This window comes from Podarcis liolepis (assembly GCF_965112155.1).
Source record: "Podarcis liolepis genome assembly, chromosome: 1".
NCBI classification, from domain to species: domain Eukaryota; kingdom Metazoa; phylum Chordata; class Lepidosauria; order Squamata; family Lacertidae; genus Podarcis; species Podarcis liolepis.
The window spans coordinates 46,142,852-46,161,165 of NC_139554.1; the positions used below are offsets into that span (position 1 = coordinate 46,142,852).

The 18,314-nt window shown below is 44.8% G+C and overlaps 1 protein-coding gene across 7 annotated transcripts in view; it reads right to left on the reverse strand.

Moving 5' to 3' along the window:
- Nucleotides 1-1,054: 1,054 nt before the first annotated feature.
- Nucleotides 1,055-18,314, reverse strand: part of RGS6 (regulator of G protein signaling 6) — a 211,074-nt gene continuing 193,814 nt past the window's right edge. For 4 of the 7 annotated variants that reach the window (XR_014527471.1, XR_014527472.1, XM_083508813.1 and 1 more), the window contains one exon: nucleotides 1,055-9,433. Coding sequence is in view for 5 of the 7 variants with exons in the window: in XM_083508813.1 (XP_083364939.1) it covers nucleotides 9,383-9,433 (51 nt within the window). In the remaining 2 variants the exon portion in view is untranslated. Of the gene's footprint in view, nucleotides 9,434-17,219; nucleotides 17,730-18,314 lie in introns of those variants that run through there. The other 3 variants (XM_083508811.1, XM_083508815.1, XM_083508814.1) reach the window with 1 other exon arrangement.

Below are 18,314 nucleotides of genomic sequence, written 5' to 3' on the forward strand. Positions count from 1 at the left end.
TATTTAAGACACGTGCCCAACTTTGCTCTAAGCTTCCCTAAGTCAGCAGCAGCAAGAGAAGTATTTGTGTATTCACAAGTGCGGCCCAGAACTCACTTGCACGACTCACATGAAAGCAAGCAGAAATGGGGTTGAGAGCTGAGGCTTAAGGCTGGGGTTGGCATTGTCAACACTGAAGCAGTGGGGAGGTGGGGGCTATGACCAAGCAATTGCATGACCACTTCACTACATGCCTAGATCTAGCCTTCCCTAGTCATGAAGATTGCTCAGCTGATGGGAGTTCAGCCTTGGAAAACTGTGAAAAAGAAGCTGTGGCCCTCTGTGTCCTCCATGGACATTTTCATCACAGCAAGTTGAGTAAGGCACACGGGTCTACAGAGGGCAGGGGTAGCTAATGCCGTGCTTTCCAGATGTTGGTGGACTTCAACTTCCATAAGACCCAAGGATTATGGGAGTTGGGAGTCCATCAACATCTGGGAGGCACCATGTTGGCTCCCCCCAACGTAGAGTATCTGTTTAACACTGACTGGGAAGTAGTAGGGGAAAGGTTGCTATTGTTCTCCAATGAAAGAGAGGAACACACAACTGGGCTCGGAGCAGGGAATCATTTAAGTTTCACTCTCCCTTCCACCTAAGTTCTTCTCCGCTCTCTCAGAGCTGCAGCTAATTAGTTACAGATTCTGACTGTGGAATTTCCTACACAGAAATAAAAACCATGCAATCTGGCCTGATCAATAACAAAGGCAGCTTTGCATGTTTGGCTTGAGATGTTCCTTCGCTTTCTATGGTGCTTTCCACCATGTAAGATGATGGGAGAAGTGTTTGCCATGGGTTGCCATGGCTATGAAGGATACTTCCAGCAGCAGAAATGAGTGATGGGGCTGGAAGCATGAGGAGAACCAGACAAGTTACCCTGCTCCATTTCCAAAGCAGAGTGCAAGTTAACTGATTCATTAATCAGATGACTTGGTTAAAGAATAAACCACATTGATCCAAATGTGTTGAATCAACTTTAAAAAAATGTCACTAATTGGGCAGTAGATTTACTTTTAAAAAAAAGATTTTAGTATACAGTGGATGCTTGGGTTGCGAATGTGATCCGTGCGGGAGGCATGTTCACAACCCAGAGCATTCGCAACCCGCAGCACCGCGTCTGTGCATGCGCGGGTTGCGATTTGGCGCTTCTGCATATGCACAAAGCACAATTTAGTGCTTCTGCGTGTGCACGACCACCGAAACCCGGAAGTAACCCGTTCTGGTACTTCCGGGTTTCAGCGTGTCCGTAACCTGAAAAAAACGCAACCTGAAGCGTCTGTAACCCGAGGTATGACTGTAGTACTGATTAAAACAACAGATGCCATTTCCAAAAAGGCACCCTTCCTGGCCTCAGAAAGAATAGGGAATGCCTCTTCCAAGATTAAAGAGCATCTCTATTCAGAGCAAGGTGTGTGTTGCGGGGGAGGGGGGAGGCTATTAAAGACACTGCTTGTATTCAGTCCACAGAAAGAGGATCCTAAGAGAGACAGCAGGCTCCCTGTTTATAAATGTTTTAAAGGATGTCAGAAAGCAGAAGGGGAATAATTATTCAGGAGGAACATTGTTTAGGATAGGAGCAGAGAAATGTGAGTTTAAGTTACAGGCCTGCAGATTTATGTTCAACATGAGAGGGAAACTGCCAAACCCCGAGAACATTTCACCAACAGAGCAAGCTGCCCTTTAAGGAAAGGTTAGCGCCAGAATCAGGGTGTCCTACCTTCCTGCTGGCAATGTAACAGACCCATGGGAGGCCAACACTCTTTTTCCATGGAGGAATGAGGAGAGGAAGATTCTGGAAGCTAAAACATTAGGGAATAGGATGGTCCCCTTGGGACAAGTGTCATAGGCAATCTTGGATGGCACTGGAAACAAAACTGTCCGCCAAGCCATGCTACTCATTGGCCCTCAGAGCCAGTGGTCATTTTAGACTCTGGACCAACTGTTCATGTGGAGGGTATTCTATAGATAACATTTCACCCTGCTGTATTTTGGGGACCCTCCTCATTCTGGAGCTCTGGATTGCTGCCCCAAAGCCCCTGCCCTGGCCAGTTCCATATGCATGCAATAATGGCTGGGCATTATTACAAGGGGACTCCAAGGGCTTTGCCCCAAGAACCGCAGTGAGTGGAAAGAAACTCACCACAGACACAGTCGTGGCTGAGGCAGTTGTTCGTGGAGCAGTTTTGCAACACAGGAGCTGAAAGTGAAGTGGGTGAATTACTACTGGGCATGTTCCCATGGACCACATTCCTGCTTAAGCATCGTAGGTAGAGCCAGAGGCACAGAAATGCCCCTGAAAAGCACAAACATCACACATCTCAGGATGCTTCAGTGCCCTAAGTCAGCTATGCATCCTCTCTCTCCCTCCCTCCCTCCCTCTCTCTCTCTCTCTCTCTCTCTCTCTCTCTCCATTGGTACTGCTGGAGACCACTGCCTCCAGCAGCTCTTTGACTTGGTATACTGAATGGCACATCCTGTTTTCCTCTAAATAAGATCCATGTAGATGTGGCACGAGTGACACAGCTACATCACAAAAGGTGGAGCTGAGCTACCCAAAGGCTTCACCTCTTTCAGAATACTGGTAGGTGCCACAAGGCAAGGGATGCTTTAAGAAGGGAGTTGAACAGAGCACGACTGCTGAGCTTGGCTAACTGTGTCTCTGTAAAAGGTGTACGGAAAGCGGACCTTCCCAAATCTTTGACATCTGCAGCATCACTGATCCAGATTGCTGGACGTGTTTGGAGTTATCCAAAGGATTTCATGGTTGCACTAACCTGCTACTTTCTGGGCGACTGAAACGGAAAGAGATTAGTCTTTTTGCTGCCAGCAGAATAACCGGCAGGAGTTCTGAGGGATGTGCTTGGAATCAAAGAGTGAGGCAAGGATAATGATGAGATCCTGCCCAGGATTGCAAAAGGCCAAAGGGGTAAATTTGAGTATCTACCATTTTAGCTGCTTGAAGAACTACACAATTACATAAAAACCCTTGTATTGAATATTTTATTCCGCCACCTGCCTTTTGTAATATTATATGCTTTTGTCTAACATCAACAGGATGCCCAAATCATGTTGATAAGAGCTGAATTACCTCCAGAAGGTAGGTGGAGAGCACAGATGCTCTGCTGTTCAGGATGTGCTATCGCTGCACACATTTGCTCCTCTCTGCAGTCCAAAAGCAGCAGGCACGCCGCCCAGTTGCTTGGGGTGGGAGGCGCAGCTGTGTTTTGGTGCATTCCAGCTGGCCTGAGGCTCTCCTGCCTGAAGTAGCCAGAGGGTAAATTTTGTCTGCAAATTTCTGTGCCCGACGCTGACAGCCCCAATTGTTCACTGGCACCATTTTCCTCTGCACTGCTGGACCGGGAGGCTGTCAGCTCCAAGGTCGCTGCTAGGTAGCTCTGGCACTTCCCGCACAACTATGGGGGCAGCGTTTGGAGAAGAGCTAGACAACCCTGCGCAGAAAATCACAAAAGAAAAGCAAGTGGGGCAAAAAGCCCTTGAGCAACAATGTGAACAATAATACTGCCTGTGCTGTAGGGCTGGACCATTTCAGATCACAGGTGGGAGGAGTGCATGGCTGAATGCTCCCCCAAATAGAAAACTAGGATGCCAAGGAGAGGATTAGGCTAGAATGGTCTCCCTGGTGTATTAGCTTACCACAGGCAGAAATACTTTTGATGCAAGGAAACATTCAAATGTACAATCGACCACCTGCAGCCTGAATTGGTGCAGTCCTAGAAGTCCTAAATTATTATTATTTTCTTGCTCTGCATCCTTGAAGAAGACTCTCCAAAGGTTCAATTTAAGCATTTTTTTTTAAATTTTAAGCAATTTAAGGGGGAGGGGGAGGTATTGTTCTGTTGTTGCTTTAATTATGTATATTGTGTTTTTATGCTGTGAACCGTCCCGAGATCTACAGATGAAGGGCAGTATACAAATTTAATCAATACATAAATAAATAATGAAAACACAAGGTCTAGTAAGCGATACCATTTTATACTGCCTCTTTCATTCTCCAATCAACAGGAAAGGCTAGATCAGACCAACAGGTCCATCTAGAGTAGCACTCTCTCATCTGACTATGACCAGGGAGATGCTCAGGGAAAGTCACAGAGGAGGGCACAAAACCATTATCCATTCCGGCTTGTTAGCCTCCAACATCTTGTGGCGCCAACAAAGCCATGTAGAGATTGATCATTAAAATTCCTTCCTGCTGAGAAGACAGTAATTAATCAGGGAACAGTGGCTGTATCTTCATTGTGGGGCAAGTGGCCTCTGGTTCAATCAGTTGATTTATATTGCAGTGGATCCCAGGTGTGATTCTGGTGATGCAGAGGAAGGGGACCTACCTGTGCGCACATAATTTCTCTCCTGAATGAGGGCAGAAATATGGTGCCTGAGCCGAAGAGTTATGAGGCCTCAGCAGGATGCATTGCAAGAAGCATCCTGCGCCTAACCCCATTTTCTGGCTAGTTTATAAATACCATGATTGGTAACTTACAGCTAATATTAGCATTGTTTTTCCCCAGGTTTTGTTTTTTTTGGGGGGGATCTCTCTGGAAAAAACCAAGAGGCCATAGAGCCATAAAAGGATGAGTCTAAGGAAGCTCTACAGCACCTTTTGCCAAAATGGTGCCTTCAGAATTTTTTTGGCTACAACTCCCATCAGCCCCAGACACCATAGACATGCTTGTCATGTCTGATTGAAACTGTAGGCTAAAACCTCTGGAGGGTCCCACGTTGGTGAAAACTGCCCTATAACCCCAATTGTCCACTTCCCTGCACGCCCTAAAGGTACATACTGAAAGAAGCTGCCCAGCCTTTCAAGAGGAACTGTGAAGTCCCTGGTCAGGTTGTCTACTTTTAAGCAATGACCCGCCTTATTAAAAAGGAAAGTTTTGATATGGAAATGGAAACTGACCCATGTTCAACTGAACCTCAAAAACAAAAGGTTTCTTCCTTCAGCCTTGCATGCATGAATTGGTTTAAACTCAATCTGACATAAACTCAGTTGAGCACCTGCCCTTGCAACATCCCAAATGACAAGATGTCTAATCACAGAAAACAGGAGCATTGTGTGATGCTCAAGGTGATCTCACGGCAAGATGATGAAGCTTTCAGGGGTGAGCATCACATACAGCTTTCCATAATAGTGGCTTATTCCACGAAAGGCCATGCTGTTGCATAATGGGATGCATTACGCATGGGCACACAAGGCAACCAGAGCAATCTTGCGAAAGATGAGCCTATAAGCCTCCAACATGGGCAGACATGAAAGGTTCACCTTTTGGCCACTGATATCTATTATTTGATACTTTGATGAATGGAGTTCTGTCCTTCCTTCTTTAACTGGATGGAAGAAAACCTAGATAAGTGTCTTCGGTTAAGACTCTCAATCAAACGGAGATGAATTACACCATCATATAGGGTCCCCTTATGACTTGACACCACTTTACATATCGCAGTATTTCATGATACCTGACAATTAAGGGATATATTGGAAGCTTTTTGTTGTTCTCTAGTTGAGTAACTTATCGCAATATGATGTAGGACCATCTGCCAATGTGATTTTTGCCATAGCTGGAATTTACAAAATTAATCTTACCAAAGTGCATTTAGCTTTTGTTGAGTTCCTGCAGATGTTATGCCTTAGCAGAACCCAAATCACCTAATATTTTGTGTGAGGGCACATCTAGTGGCCATTCTCTGCACCTGGTGTGACATGGAAGCACATTAGTTTCTCCCTCCGCATTCCACAGCCACTGTTTCAGGGGTTGCACAAAGGATATAGAAGCTTTGATAGACAAAATAAGATGATAAGGCATGTCTCTGAAAACAGCTTTGCGTAGAGCATGGATGGGAATGTGGGGGCAGGATTTGCAAATTTACTGTGGGAATGGTGAAGTTTCTGGCACTCACCAGGCACATAAGAGCCCAGCTGTGATATCCAGTGGAATGTTTTGAAATAATAATATAGCATGAATATGCATGAGAAAGAATGGGAAATGGGGAAAGATCTAAGCTGAGGAAGGACTTGTGTCTAAATATCACTGTGGTTGAGGAGTGGGGAAGACAGATAAAGAGAGGATGTGGTTCAAAATGAATGGTTCAGATTTTTCAAATAGCAAATGTATCTCATGCTTTGCCTTTTGCTTTAACAGAAATTTCATTAGAAAACAAACTATTACTAGACATATATCTTTCTACACAGAAGGCAGTCAGACATTTTGGTCACCAGTGTAGTGAAATCAGGATCAGATCACACTGAACTTTATTTATTGTGCTAGGAATGCTCTCCTACCTTGCGCTGAACCTAATATGCAGAATAAGCACATTTAAATGCCTAAACAACAGGTATTGCATAGCATAAGGCTCTCTTGACTGAATGTAGGGGGTGCTGCTCAGGTATGGAGTGTGTGTGTGTGTGTGTGTGTGTGTGTGTGTGTGAGAGAGAGAGAGAGAGAGAGAGAGAGAGAAATATGAATATATGTGTATTCTGTGTTTATGTGTAGCCTGTGTGTGAGAAAGATACACTTGGTGAAAGAAAGAAAGAAAGAAAGAAAGAAAGAAAGAAAGAAAGAAAGAAAGAAAGAAAGAAAGAAAGAGTGGGGAGTTTGAATGGTATTGTCTATGAGAAAGGGAGAGAGATGTACTTTGGTAAAGAGAGGAGAAATGGGAGTGTGAAAAAATCAGTATTGTATGAGCTCTACAATCAGGACCAGCATGAGGTTGACCCGGGGGTGGTGTAGGGACAAGTGGCAGCAAGTGCATTATGCCACTCCCATGGCAGCCATTTTGAGTTATGCCCTGCCCTAACAACAGCAGTTTTGTGACTGGCACCCACAACATTCTCTCAGGATTTGAAATGTGTTCCTGGTCCAAAAAGGTTGACTCCTCTTGTTCTAAGTGGTTCTTCCTTTGTTTCCCCTCAGCTCCATCTTCCTCTCTACCCTTTATTGTCCCACTTGTCGATAAATTTAGATTGTACGCTCCTTGGGGCACTGTTATTTTGCAATGTGCTGTGCGCTGGATCAACATACATAATGATAACTTGTCCATCTAAGAACCAGTAGCGCAATGTCTGTCAGAAAATCCCCACATTGCCTTTTTGTACCAAAAGGTGGACAGGAATGTTTTCCCCACCACACTAAGAATTCATGATTAGAGATATATCCATCTACTGCCAAGAAAAAAGCTTAATGTGCATTTAAAGTGGAAAGAAGATTTTTATGAATATAGGTATTATGATATATTTTTAACACAAAAATATCATCACTACTTAGACTATCCTTCCTCATCCTTAGGTCCCCAGATGTTATTGAACCAGATGTCTCAGCATTGGCCATACTGTTTGGGGATGATGGGACTTGGAGTCCAACAACAGACAGAGATCAAGTATTGGAGAAGACTGCCGCAGATCATCATTATGATGCTAAGTAGGTCCAAATTAGATTGAACTTCTTTTAGTTTACACTTAAAGTAGTACTTTGTCTCCTTTTACTACTTTTTTTTAGCCAGTTCCCCTGTGCTCCCATTTCTCAGAGCACTGAGAACAATTCTGATAAATCAGCCATATTATTTCCATACCTAGCTGAGTTATCAGTTTCAATCCATCCTCACTTATTGCCACATTGTGAGAGACGTTCAAATGCCATTACATTGAGCACAAAGCCATTCACCTCCAAGCCAAAGTGTTGTAGGCTGATTTGTCCCTTTCTCTACAACGGGGACTTATTTGCGACTTAGTTGTCCAGGAATGAACAAATAACCCTAACAGGGTCTTTTTCTTCCTACAAGCGCAGGGAGATGCCTCGAATTCTCCCATCAGCTTGGTTTACTCTGTGTGACTAAATCGTGAGAAAGACAAAATGGGGAGAAGTATGCAGAAAGTGCAACCACACAACAAAGACAAGACTTCTTTCCCAACCCAGCCTCACCTCTTCAAATATGGTGTTTTTACAAAATGTGTGCATAAAGTAGGCCAGCACAACTTGTGATACAACAAACTTGGATGCAGCCCACTGGCCGTGTGCAACAGATAGTGAGGGGTTCAGAAAACCATCCATGTTTGCTGCCTTCCTGGAACTGCAAAGCAACAACAGACAGACTGCCAAACACTTGGCAGGCCACCCTATAAGCTTGGGCTACACAAGCTGTGCAGGCCTGGCATAACATTTTGATCCTATCGCCCAAGAACCAGGGCCAACATTTTTTACTTGTGCAAAATGCAAAGCAACTCTACTGAAATCAAATCCCTCACAGGAAGCTTAGAGTCTGGCTTTATGGACCAAATCCTGAGCTGGCAGTCAGTAGCTTTGCCCCTTTCTATGCAGCTGAGGACCCTAAAATATATTTTTGGACGGATATTACTGACAGTGAGTGATGAAGCTAAAAAGCACGTTTAAAACCATTATTTAAAAAGTGGATGATAATATGTCTACTATCTCATCGTGGTAAAACTGAATTCTTCCTCCCATCCTTAGGGAACTTTCAATTATTATTTTACTGGACCCGAATGGTTGTATGAAAGGGGACATGTGGCAGGATCAGCGAGAGCTCTTTCTGTGGCTAGGGAGTAAAGGTATTTTGGACCACCCTTACTCTGATTCCCCTTTGGCTACTTTAATCTGCATTTCCACTCAAGGATGGCAACACCTGTATTGCGTACTATTCTCTCAGGCGGAGAAAAAACCTCTTCGGGTTTCGCAAAGGATTCCAGATCTGAGAAGTTACTGTCAAGTCAGCAATAGCCGTTATCCATGGCTAGGGAGGATTAACGCCAGGGCTACCAAGATATGCAGAAGATGGATATTTTTGCCTGTACACATGCAGGAGCAGCAGCAGCAGCAGCAGTAAGAGGAGATATGAGTGTGAGAAAGTGCCTGCATTACGAATACGGATCTCAACCAAATCTTTATCAAGATTTCTCTTAGGGCCCCTACATTAAATGACACCCATAGTCAGTCCCCCCAACCATCTCTGCCTAAGTTGGCATCCTGCATACAGCAAGTTGTGCTCCTCTGAAATCAAACGAGAAACAGAGAATTATCTGGATTGAACTCAGTGCCATTACAAAGCTGTACAAGTAGAAAAGTGTTGATGTAAACTATGAAAAGAGAAACCTCCGGGTGGGCCAGGCTCTCCCTCGTGGTTTCCTTTGCCTTCCCTGTGCTCCCTTCCGTCTCTTTCTCTTCCCATCTCATTTGCACTCCCAGCCGTACACACACACACAGACACGCACACACACAGTGACCCATTTGCCCCCAAATGATATTTCCGCCGTGGAGGAGGTTGAGTGAGTGCAGCTGTCCTTCGGAGATGCCAGCGACCGCTTGCTGAGACGATGCTGTCAAGAAGATTGCATCAAGCCTGTGAGGCGCTTGCCTGCCAGCGACTTCCCCTGGAGGAACAAACAAAAGGGAGAGGGAGGGAAGAAAGCCAAGGATGTGAATATATCCCAGTTACTTGGGAAAACAGGCCAGATTGCTCTGTGATTGGGAGGTCAGCACAGTGACCAGACAGGAAAGGAAGGAGAAGGAAAGGCAGTGATAGTTCAGCAGCCTCCTTCATCAACAGAGGGCCCACCAGATGTTTTGAACCACAACTCCCGTCCGCCCCACCTAGCAAGGCCATGGTGATCTCATGTTTGGGACTACATAGCCCATCGGTTCCAGCCAGAAGTCCATGCTGGCTGAGCCTGATAGAAGCTGTAGATCAGGATGGCACCAGATGGGCTGTATGGGGGTCGGGAAGACACCTTTCTTATGCTGTGGCTCTTTCAGGTGATTAAAAACCCCAGGTGCCAAACTTGCTAATTCAGCACACTTCAAATAGCTGCAAGGACGGCTGGAGAGCTGGTCGCTGAGCACATCCCAGCTGGTAGAGCAGGCTAGGTAAGTATAGTTAATCCCACCACATCTTTTCCCTGCCAAAGGGTCCTACTTGGCTGCAAAATAAGCCTCCTGTTTAATCCTGGCTTTGTTGTACTTGTGCAGCAAAGAGTCCTGCCATACACTTACAAGTACATTAGAACTGTTCTCAGCTTTGCCCAGATGCTCAGGGCAATCTGGTTGTGCCTGTATGTATGTGTGTTTTTGCATCGTTTGAAATGGCAAGTGTATAATGTTTCACAAAAAATCCAAGGCTATTTTGCTGAGCAGCGCCATATTGATCTAATTGGTGGCTGCTTAAGCAACAAGCACAAAGATGTTTATAGTTAACCTTTATTGGCGACCGTTAGTCCTTCCCTTGGTTGAGAAGAGATACTCTTTCCAACCTACTGATGTTGAAATTCCTCTTTTCTCTGAATTCCTTGATTCAATAAGCTTATAGTGTGCCCGTGCCCAATTTATATTACATTTGCATCCCAATCCTGCATACATAGATACTGGCCAAGCCCCAACTGGAAGGTAAACTAAGCACTTTCATACCAATCTTAACAGCAGTTGCAAGTACCTCACGTGTTCAAAATTGATGAACAGTTGACATTTGGAATTACATGATAGATGCAACTTTAAAGTTGCATGATCGTGTAATTCCACATTGAGTACCTACCTGGGCATCCACATGATAAAATTCCAGAGTTATCTCAAGGCATTCTTCCCAGAGCGACTATTCTGAGGTTGTAATGCAAATTATGGCGGTTTCTTTAATTTTTTTTAGCTTTGTTTATGCAGCCAGTGGTGCATGCAAAATAACAGAATGTGTGCCAACAGAATGCAACAGATTTCTCAGAATACAGTAGGTAATGTTCACCCTGATCAGAAAAATCCATAACATGTTTTATCATTCATTTCTGTACTTTAACTCATAGTCTTCTTTTCTTCATTTGCTAGCAATCACTAGATCTAGTTGCGAACTGAATGTGGAAGTTCTGCCCGCAGCTATCTGTGTGGATCAACGTACTGTTGTTTGGAGGGCACACAAAATTTCCCCTCCTCCTGAACTTCTTGCACCCATTTGAAGCCGAGAAAGGCTTTTCATGGGCCTAGCCAAGGGAAGGCAGGGAGGGGGGCATCTGCCCCTCCCAATCACGTAAATAAATAAAAATAACTGACTAATCACGTCTCAGATAGCTCAGTTCTGCCCCCCCAATATAAATCCTAGCTACTCCCATGTGGCTTTTGCCTCTCTAACAGAACAATTAGATGTGCGCCGCCTCAGAAATAAATCCCAATGTGTTCAATAGAGTTCACTCACAGGTAAATAGATAGAAGATTGCAACTAAAGCTTCTTGGGAACTATCAAAAAGAGGTAGGAGGCATCCATGATTTCAACTCTGCCACTATTTATAAATTTCCTTTATCCAGACACCTCTGGTTGGTTACCCATCTAAATGAGGAGTAGATTCTGTGATGTCCTCCAGAGGTTGTTGGATTATAACTTCCACCATCCATGGTGCTTTGGTGTTGCAATCCAACAGCATCTAGAGGGCATTCATTGGCTATTCCTAATCTAAATGAATCTGTCTGGGTTATAACAAACAAACAAACAAACAAACAAACACCTAATCTGTCTGCATGTAGGAGCACTCTATGGCTGAGGCCTCCCTGATGTTGCCCATGCCCTGTCTGATAAATTTGTCTTTAGACACCTGGAATGGGCATCCTCTCCTGACCATGATTCCATTACCATTGTTCTTTTCAGGGTCCTGAAGGAAGCTGAAGGTAGGTCTGCCAGAGCTGACTTTATCCCTAGAGAGTCTCTGGCTCCTGGCTTTGGATTTCATAAAAGGGCAGCAAATTATAAGCTATTTTATTATTGTTGTGTTTTTGCTCCCAGGGAGAGGCACCTGTATAATTTTCTGCCCCAGGTGTCAAAATATTTAGGCCTTCAGTACTATCCGCCTTGACTTTTGAGGCAAGTGGATCCAATTGCCACTCTGCCTCTGGTAGGAATATTTTGGGGGCTTTCTCTGAGGACAAGATGAGCAACCGACTTGCCCGTCCTTCCCAGGAGCTAGATTGCAGGGTTTAAAAAGCACAATTGTGTGGTGCCTCTAATCACAAGGGGAATGCTATTCCTGAAACCTCCAGATATTCATAGAAATGGGTACTCACAGAAGAGGCAGAAATGAGAAGAGGAACAATCTCATTTACTAGTTAACTTCTCAAACACTGAACTGTCTCAACGGTGCTTAGCACAGCATCAAAGTTAAGCTGAAGGTCAAAGGTAGAGCAGAAGTGTCTTCTGTAATACGTAGACTAATTTAGCCCCTTTTGGAACATTAACTTCAGCATCTTCCTGCTTCCACTCATTTCTAAGCAGCTGCAGCAGCAGGGTGGTAACATTGAGCTCAACTGTGTTGGCAAGATGTGGGGGATTTGCTTCCCCATATGACTACAGGCCTCAATGCAGGAAGCTTTCAAAGAGTTGTTACATGACTATTGGCAGCCTCAGTCTTTGTGTGTCAGGTAGGATGCCGGACTTTGAAATCCTGGAATAGGGACTTGACTTTCTGAAAGCGGCTGTGAGCTATGTGCCTCCCTCCTTGCCCCAAGTTTTATTTTATTTGTTTTTTAAAATTATATCCTGTTTTTTAAAAAAATTATCTAGGTCTCAAAATGGCTCTCAAATATGCACCATATTTAAAAAAACTTAAATTAAAACCCCAGAAATTTAAAATGACTGAACAGATTTAATTTCTTGTGATCAGCTGTCTCGTCCACAGTCTCACGCACTGGTAGTGTCTATCCATTGGGTCTTATATTTGGCGAGGGGAATCAGAGTGTCATCCTATAATACATCAAACTCCAATTGCCAACATGAATTACTCAGCCCTCCGTGGTCCTGCTGAAAGGAAGCATGGTATATCCACTAAAAGGAACCAGTGACAGGCCCAAACTCTTTAGAGGACCTAAACTCGTGCACACAGGCACGAGTGGACAGCGTACTACCATGAAGGCAAGCTCCACATCCATGAACATCCATAATTTGATAAATGCCTATCATGTCACCATGAGCATGTGTGAAATTAAGATTTCCGCCCCTCTGGCATGCATAGATTTATACTTGTTTTCACTGAATTGCATTTGCCATTTTACCACCCACTGACTCAGTTTGGAGAGGTCCTTTTGGAGCTCTTCACAATAGATATTAATTAACATGATTCAAGTTAAATAGCACATGACCAATCCTTGTGGGGGATTCCACTTTCTACATCCCCTGCACTGTCCATTTATTCCTGCTCTCTGCTTCCTGCTACTTAACAAATACTGATCCACAAGAGGAAGTCTTCCAACACTGCTATTCTTCAATACCCTGGGAAATGGCTGTGAGGGGCATGATGACCCTTAACATCTCCTCAGGCAGGAGGCCACATAGCCTGATGTCTCCTGTACTTCAACCAGTGCTACAGAGAGCAAAAACTCTTATGCGAATAACTCCCCCTCCCTGATTCAGTGGCGTAGCGTGGGGGGTGCAGGGGGGGCCGGCCGCATCGGGCGCAACATCTGGGGGTTAGGGTTAGGGGGCGCAAATCCACGGGTTAGGGGGCGCAAATCCACGGGTTAGGGGGCGCAAATTACTTGCCTTGCCCCGGGTGCTGATAGCCCACGCTACGCCACTGCCCTGATTGATCAACTCTACTCACACTGAATATTAGATTCCTCACAGATACCCAGAAGGCACCCAGCCTCTTGATAGACTGTAAGCTTTTCCCACAATGACAATACAGGGAAATAAAGAGGCTGTGTTTCTGGGGGCTTATACCTACAACTAAAATATTCTTTAATTCAGGCCATGTGCTGCATTGGGCCTCTCAGAATCTGCACTGACAACAAATCCTAAAAAACACAGGGCATGCATAACCATTTCTTATTGAACCAGGATTTTTCATAGGACACCCCCAAAATCTCCATGTGTTTTCAATGCAAAATTCTTTTAAAGATCTTAAGGACCATATCCTTTTATAAACAGCCTTTTATTAGCATTTGCTGGGGGAGAAATGATACACACCATAAACATAAGAAGAGTAACATAAATTAGGAAAAGAAACAAAGTTAAATGCTCAAGTAAGGTTTTTTTTTTTAAAAAAAGCAACAGTAAAGAAAAGTAATGTCAAGAGAACATAAAATCTACACAGATAAATTCACATGAAAAGAGATCAAAAGAAGAATCGATTTAGCATGCATATAACAAATAATGGGTAACAACATAAAAATGAAGCCTTATATAGATTCTCTTTCTTAAAAAGTCAAAAGCATATGTCTTGAATACTATTTCCAGGGAAATTACACGTTTACCTAGATGAAGAATCACAATCTGGATGTACAAATGTCAACTCACTAAGTACAGGCATGTCACACTTACCCTACTGGCGCCCGGAGATTGCACAGTAACTATCTGACTGCCTGATCCTTTCATTTCCAGCTGCATCTAACTGCTCTTGCTGTAAGAAGGTAAATTTTCTGATGGTGCACATGCACAGTCACTATGGCAATGACTTTATGCCAGGAATGGCTAACCTGCGGCCCTCCACATTTTGAATGAAAACTGCCCCCAGCCAGCAAGACCAATGGCTGTCACGAGATGATAGGAGCATAACTCCAACATCTGGAGTGCCACAGATTAGCCACCCCTGCTACCTGGAGTGCTGCCTACCAAGCATGCAGACACACCTGTCCCCTCTGCCATTGAAAAACAGCTTCTTTGTGTGTCCTCCCTTAAGGGCAGCTCTTCATATTAGTATTAGAGGTGTACTTGCAGGCGTGATGGAAAACATCCAACTTACTTGTGCCATGTAAACACTGTTTTGATGCCTCTGCTACAAGAGACTAAAACTGTGCCAGCTTCACGCCTTCTCGTTCTACGTGGGGCTGCCCTTGAGACTGACCCAGAAACTCCAGCGGGTGCAGAATGCTGCAGCGAGACTCCTTACGAGGTCTTCGCTGCGAGATCACATCCACCCGGTGCTATACCAGCTGCACTGGCTCCCGGTGGAGTACAGGATCAGGTTTAAGGTGCTGGTTTTAACCTTTAAAGCCCTATATGGTCTAGGACCCTCGTACCTACGGGACCGCCTCTCCTGGTTTGCCCCACAGAGAACCTTACGGTCTTCAAATAAAAACATCTTGAAGGTCCCAGGCCACAGAGAAGTTAGGCTAGCCTCAACTAGAGCCAGGGCTTTTTCGGCTGTGGCTCCGATCTGGTGGAACACTCTGTCACAAGAGACCAGGGCCCTGCGGGACTTGACATCTTTCCGCAGGGCCTGCAAGACAGAGCTGTTCCACCAGGCCTTTGGCCAGGGCACGGCCTGACTCCCTCCCTCAGCAATCTTCGCGGAGCTCTGGCCCAATGGTTGCCAGTGGCTTGAATTAATTAATTTTATAATGAATGATTTTAGAATGTTGTTTATGCTGTACTTTTGTACTGTTTTATTGTTGTTAGCCGCCCTGAGCCCGGCTTCGGCTGGGGAGGGCGGGATATAAATAAAATTTATTATTATTATTATTCCCCCCTTTCTTGTAGTGTCCTGATGAAAACCACACATTGTGCTTATCTAGAGGGGTTACGAAGATCAGGGCACAGAGAGACACACAGCAGCGCTGTCGCAACATCCAAGTACACCTCAACTCCTAACTTTTGCATGCAAGACCTCAGTGAAACATTAAGTCTGTTGCAGTAAGGGATGGATGAACCTATCAGTTTGGGTTTTCCCTCAGTTTCTCATTTCCCCAATCTTCAACTCACCACCTTCCTGCATCACTTTGCAAATGCTTCTGCCATTGTTTTAGTGTGTATTTCTCCTAATATAACAGTTTTGAATGCAGTTTTCCTCCTGAATTGTAGGACTGTGGAGCAGGGGCACTGGCTCCTAGGGACCGGGCCCTTCTGGCCTCCCCCTATATTTTGGGGAGAGGAGCCAGGGCCCGCCAATCACCAAATGTGGCATGCCTGCAGCAGCCAGCTTCTTCCTTCTCCTTCTCCTAGTGCAGAGGGGAAGGAGGGTTGAAGCTGCTGATGGTGCCAAGAGGAGTCAGAGGAGGAGCTGCCAGCCATTGAGTCATGTGGCCACTGCATTTGGCTCCGCCCCTGGCTCCTCCCAAAGTCCTGAAGTCATGCGCATGACATCACATGTGCAATGTCAGCTCTCCCCCATTGCCCTCGCAAGTTTGGGGATACATTTCCCTGCACCTCCTGCCATGACCTAGAAGGTGGGAAAGCAGAGAAAGACAGAAAAAGGACTGCAGCCTGAGAGCAGCTTTGTGGGGCCTGGGGAAGCCCCAGTGGGGACTTGGAGACGAATAAGAGTCAGTCTAGTGATTTGGAAACAGGTAGCCCTGGGATTGTTGCTAGGCAAGGTAGTTCTGTGGGAAAGACCCTGAGAAGAAGGCCAAACACAGTGTTGAAACTGTGCAGGCCTCCTGTTGGCCGGTAAATGTAGAAGCCTGTGCTGTTGTACTTTGGGCCCAGATCTTTTGTGACACCCCAAGGAAGCTGCAGTTTCCCCAGCTCCCGCTCCACCACCCCAATTAAATGAACTGCTGTGTGTTAACTGCATGTCAGGTGTGATTGCTCAAACTCACCAGGGTCAGTAAAGAGAATATTAATACTAAAGAGCCTTCAGCACTTTCCTCCAGTCCTGATTATATGCGCCCACTACTGATTTGAAAATCCATTGCACTGCATATATAAAATAACAGAAAAACTGAAAGACACCATTTAGTACATTCCTTTTTGCATTCGAAGCAATCGAGTGTGCATGAGTCTGTTTCATGCCGTTTGAGAAGCTTTCCTAGTGAGCAAACATTCAAAGCCTTTCTTAGGAGCCAGCAATGGTTCTTAAACAAGATAGAGCTATTTAGTTTTAAATGCCCTTCAGCCATGGTGAGGCGCTGGCAGTGGTTCATTAGAAAAGAAAAGCTAATCCTTGCAAAATGTGTTTTGGCTGTAGGAGGCATTTGTCCCTTCAACACGCAGGATCAGAGAGAGAAAGTAAGAAACCTCACATATTCTGTGTAGGAGAGACAAGAGTCTGGGCAGTATCCCAGTCCAGAGTGACTGACATCTGAACTAAGGACTCGGGCACCATTTCCTGGGGTCCTCAGCACATGGGATGCCGAAACAGCTTCTCAGAGAAGCCTCCAGTGGGATTTCCCCAGTGTAGGATACAGAAGCATAAAGGTACCCCTTTATGCTTACACTGCCATCACGGGTCAACCAAAGGGCAATTATCAAGGAGGAAAAAGATGGCCTATCTTAGTCTTGGTAAAAAAAAAAGGTCAGGAGGGGAGATGAGAGTGGTGCAAAAAATTATGCATGGTACAGAGAACATGGCTAGGGAGTCCCCCCGCCCCCGTAATACTATAACATGAGGTCATCCAATTAACCTGTATGCTAGAAGATTCAGGATAGACAATAGGATAAACTACAAACTTCAAGGGCTTCCTGTAGGCTTTCGTTGGCCACTGTGGGCAGTGGGATTCTGGACTAGATAGGTCTTTGTTCTGATTTAGCGTCTATGTTTTTGCATAGTCACTATAGTACCAACCGAGCTTAGAAAAAAAATACTCTTTTCTTCTGTGCGTGCATGAAAAGCAGTTTAGTTTCTCGAACCCATTTCTGAATCTGCTTCTTTGCTGTGGTGGAAATTGAAGATGCATTAAAAGCTAGCTGAAGAAAGAAAAGGCAAGAATCCAAAAGGTCACCTGCCTGAACCACGGACGTTCCACACTAAAGAACAGTTCAGAGGACTTCTATTAAGAGAAAGACAGCCAAGCTCAAATCTCATGGAACAGATTCACTGTGGCCATTTCTACTTGTTTCTTTTGCACACTGTTATCCACTGAAGCTGAGATTTGAAGGGGAAGACAGACATATATTTTCTCCGTCAAGCATAGGAACAACTTCAGGGTATGTGTGATTTTTCAGCAGGAAAGCAGAAGTCACATTCTTCCCATACCAACCTTTCCCTTCAAATGGCAACCTCAGTGGCTGTATGACACAAAAGGGGTTGGGATGTGCGGGAGAGCAACTTTTTTTTTTAAAAGGAACAACATATATCGTGCAGTTCTGTTCTCAGTAGAAGTACAAAGGGAGGGAATCTAAACAATTAAAGGAGAAGCAAAAGCAAGTAGGGAGCCTTATCCATTATTCTACATCTGGGATGGAAACCTTGTTAGACAGCCAGCATGGCTGATGGTTAAGGAAGATGTAGACCAGCAACATCTGGGGGGGGGGGCACAGCTTCTTCCTCCCTGATTCACATGGTGGCATATGCAATTAGAAAGCAATGAGGGCTAAGCTGGAACTGCTTGCCTTATTCATGCTTCCAAAAGTGT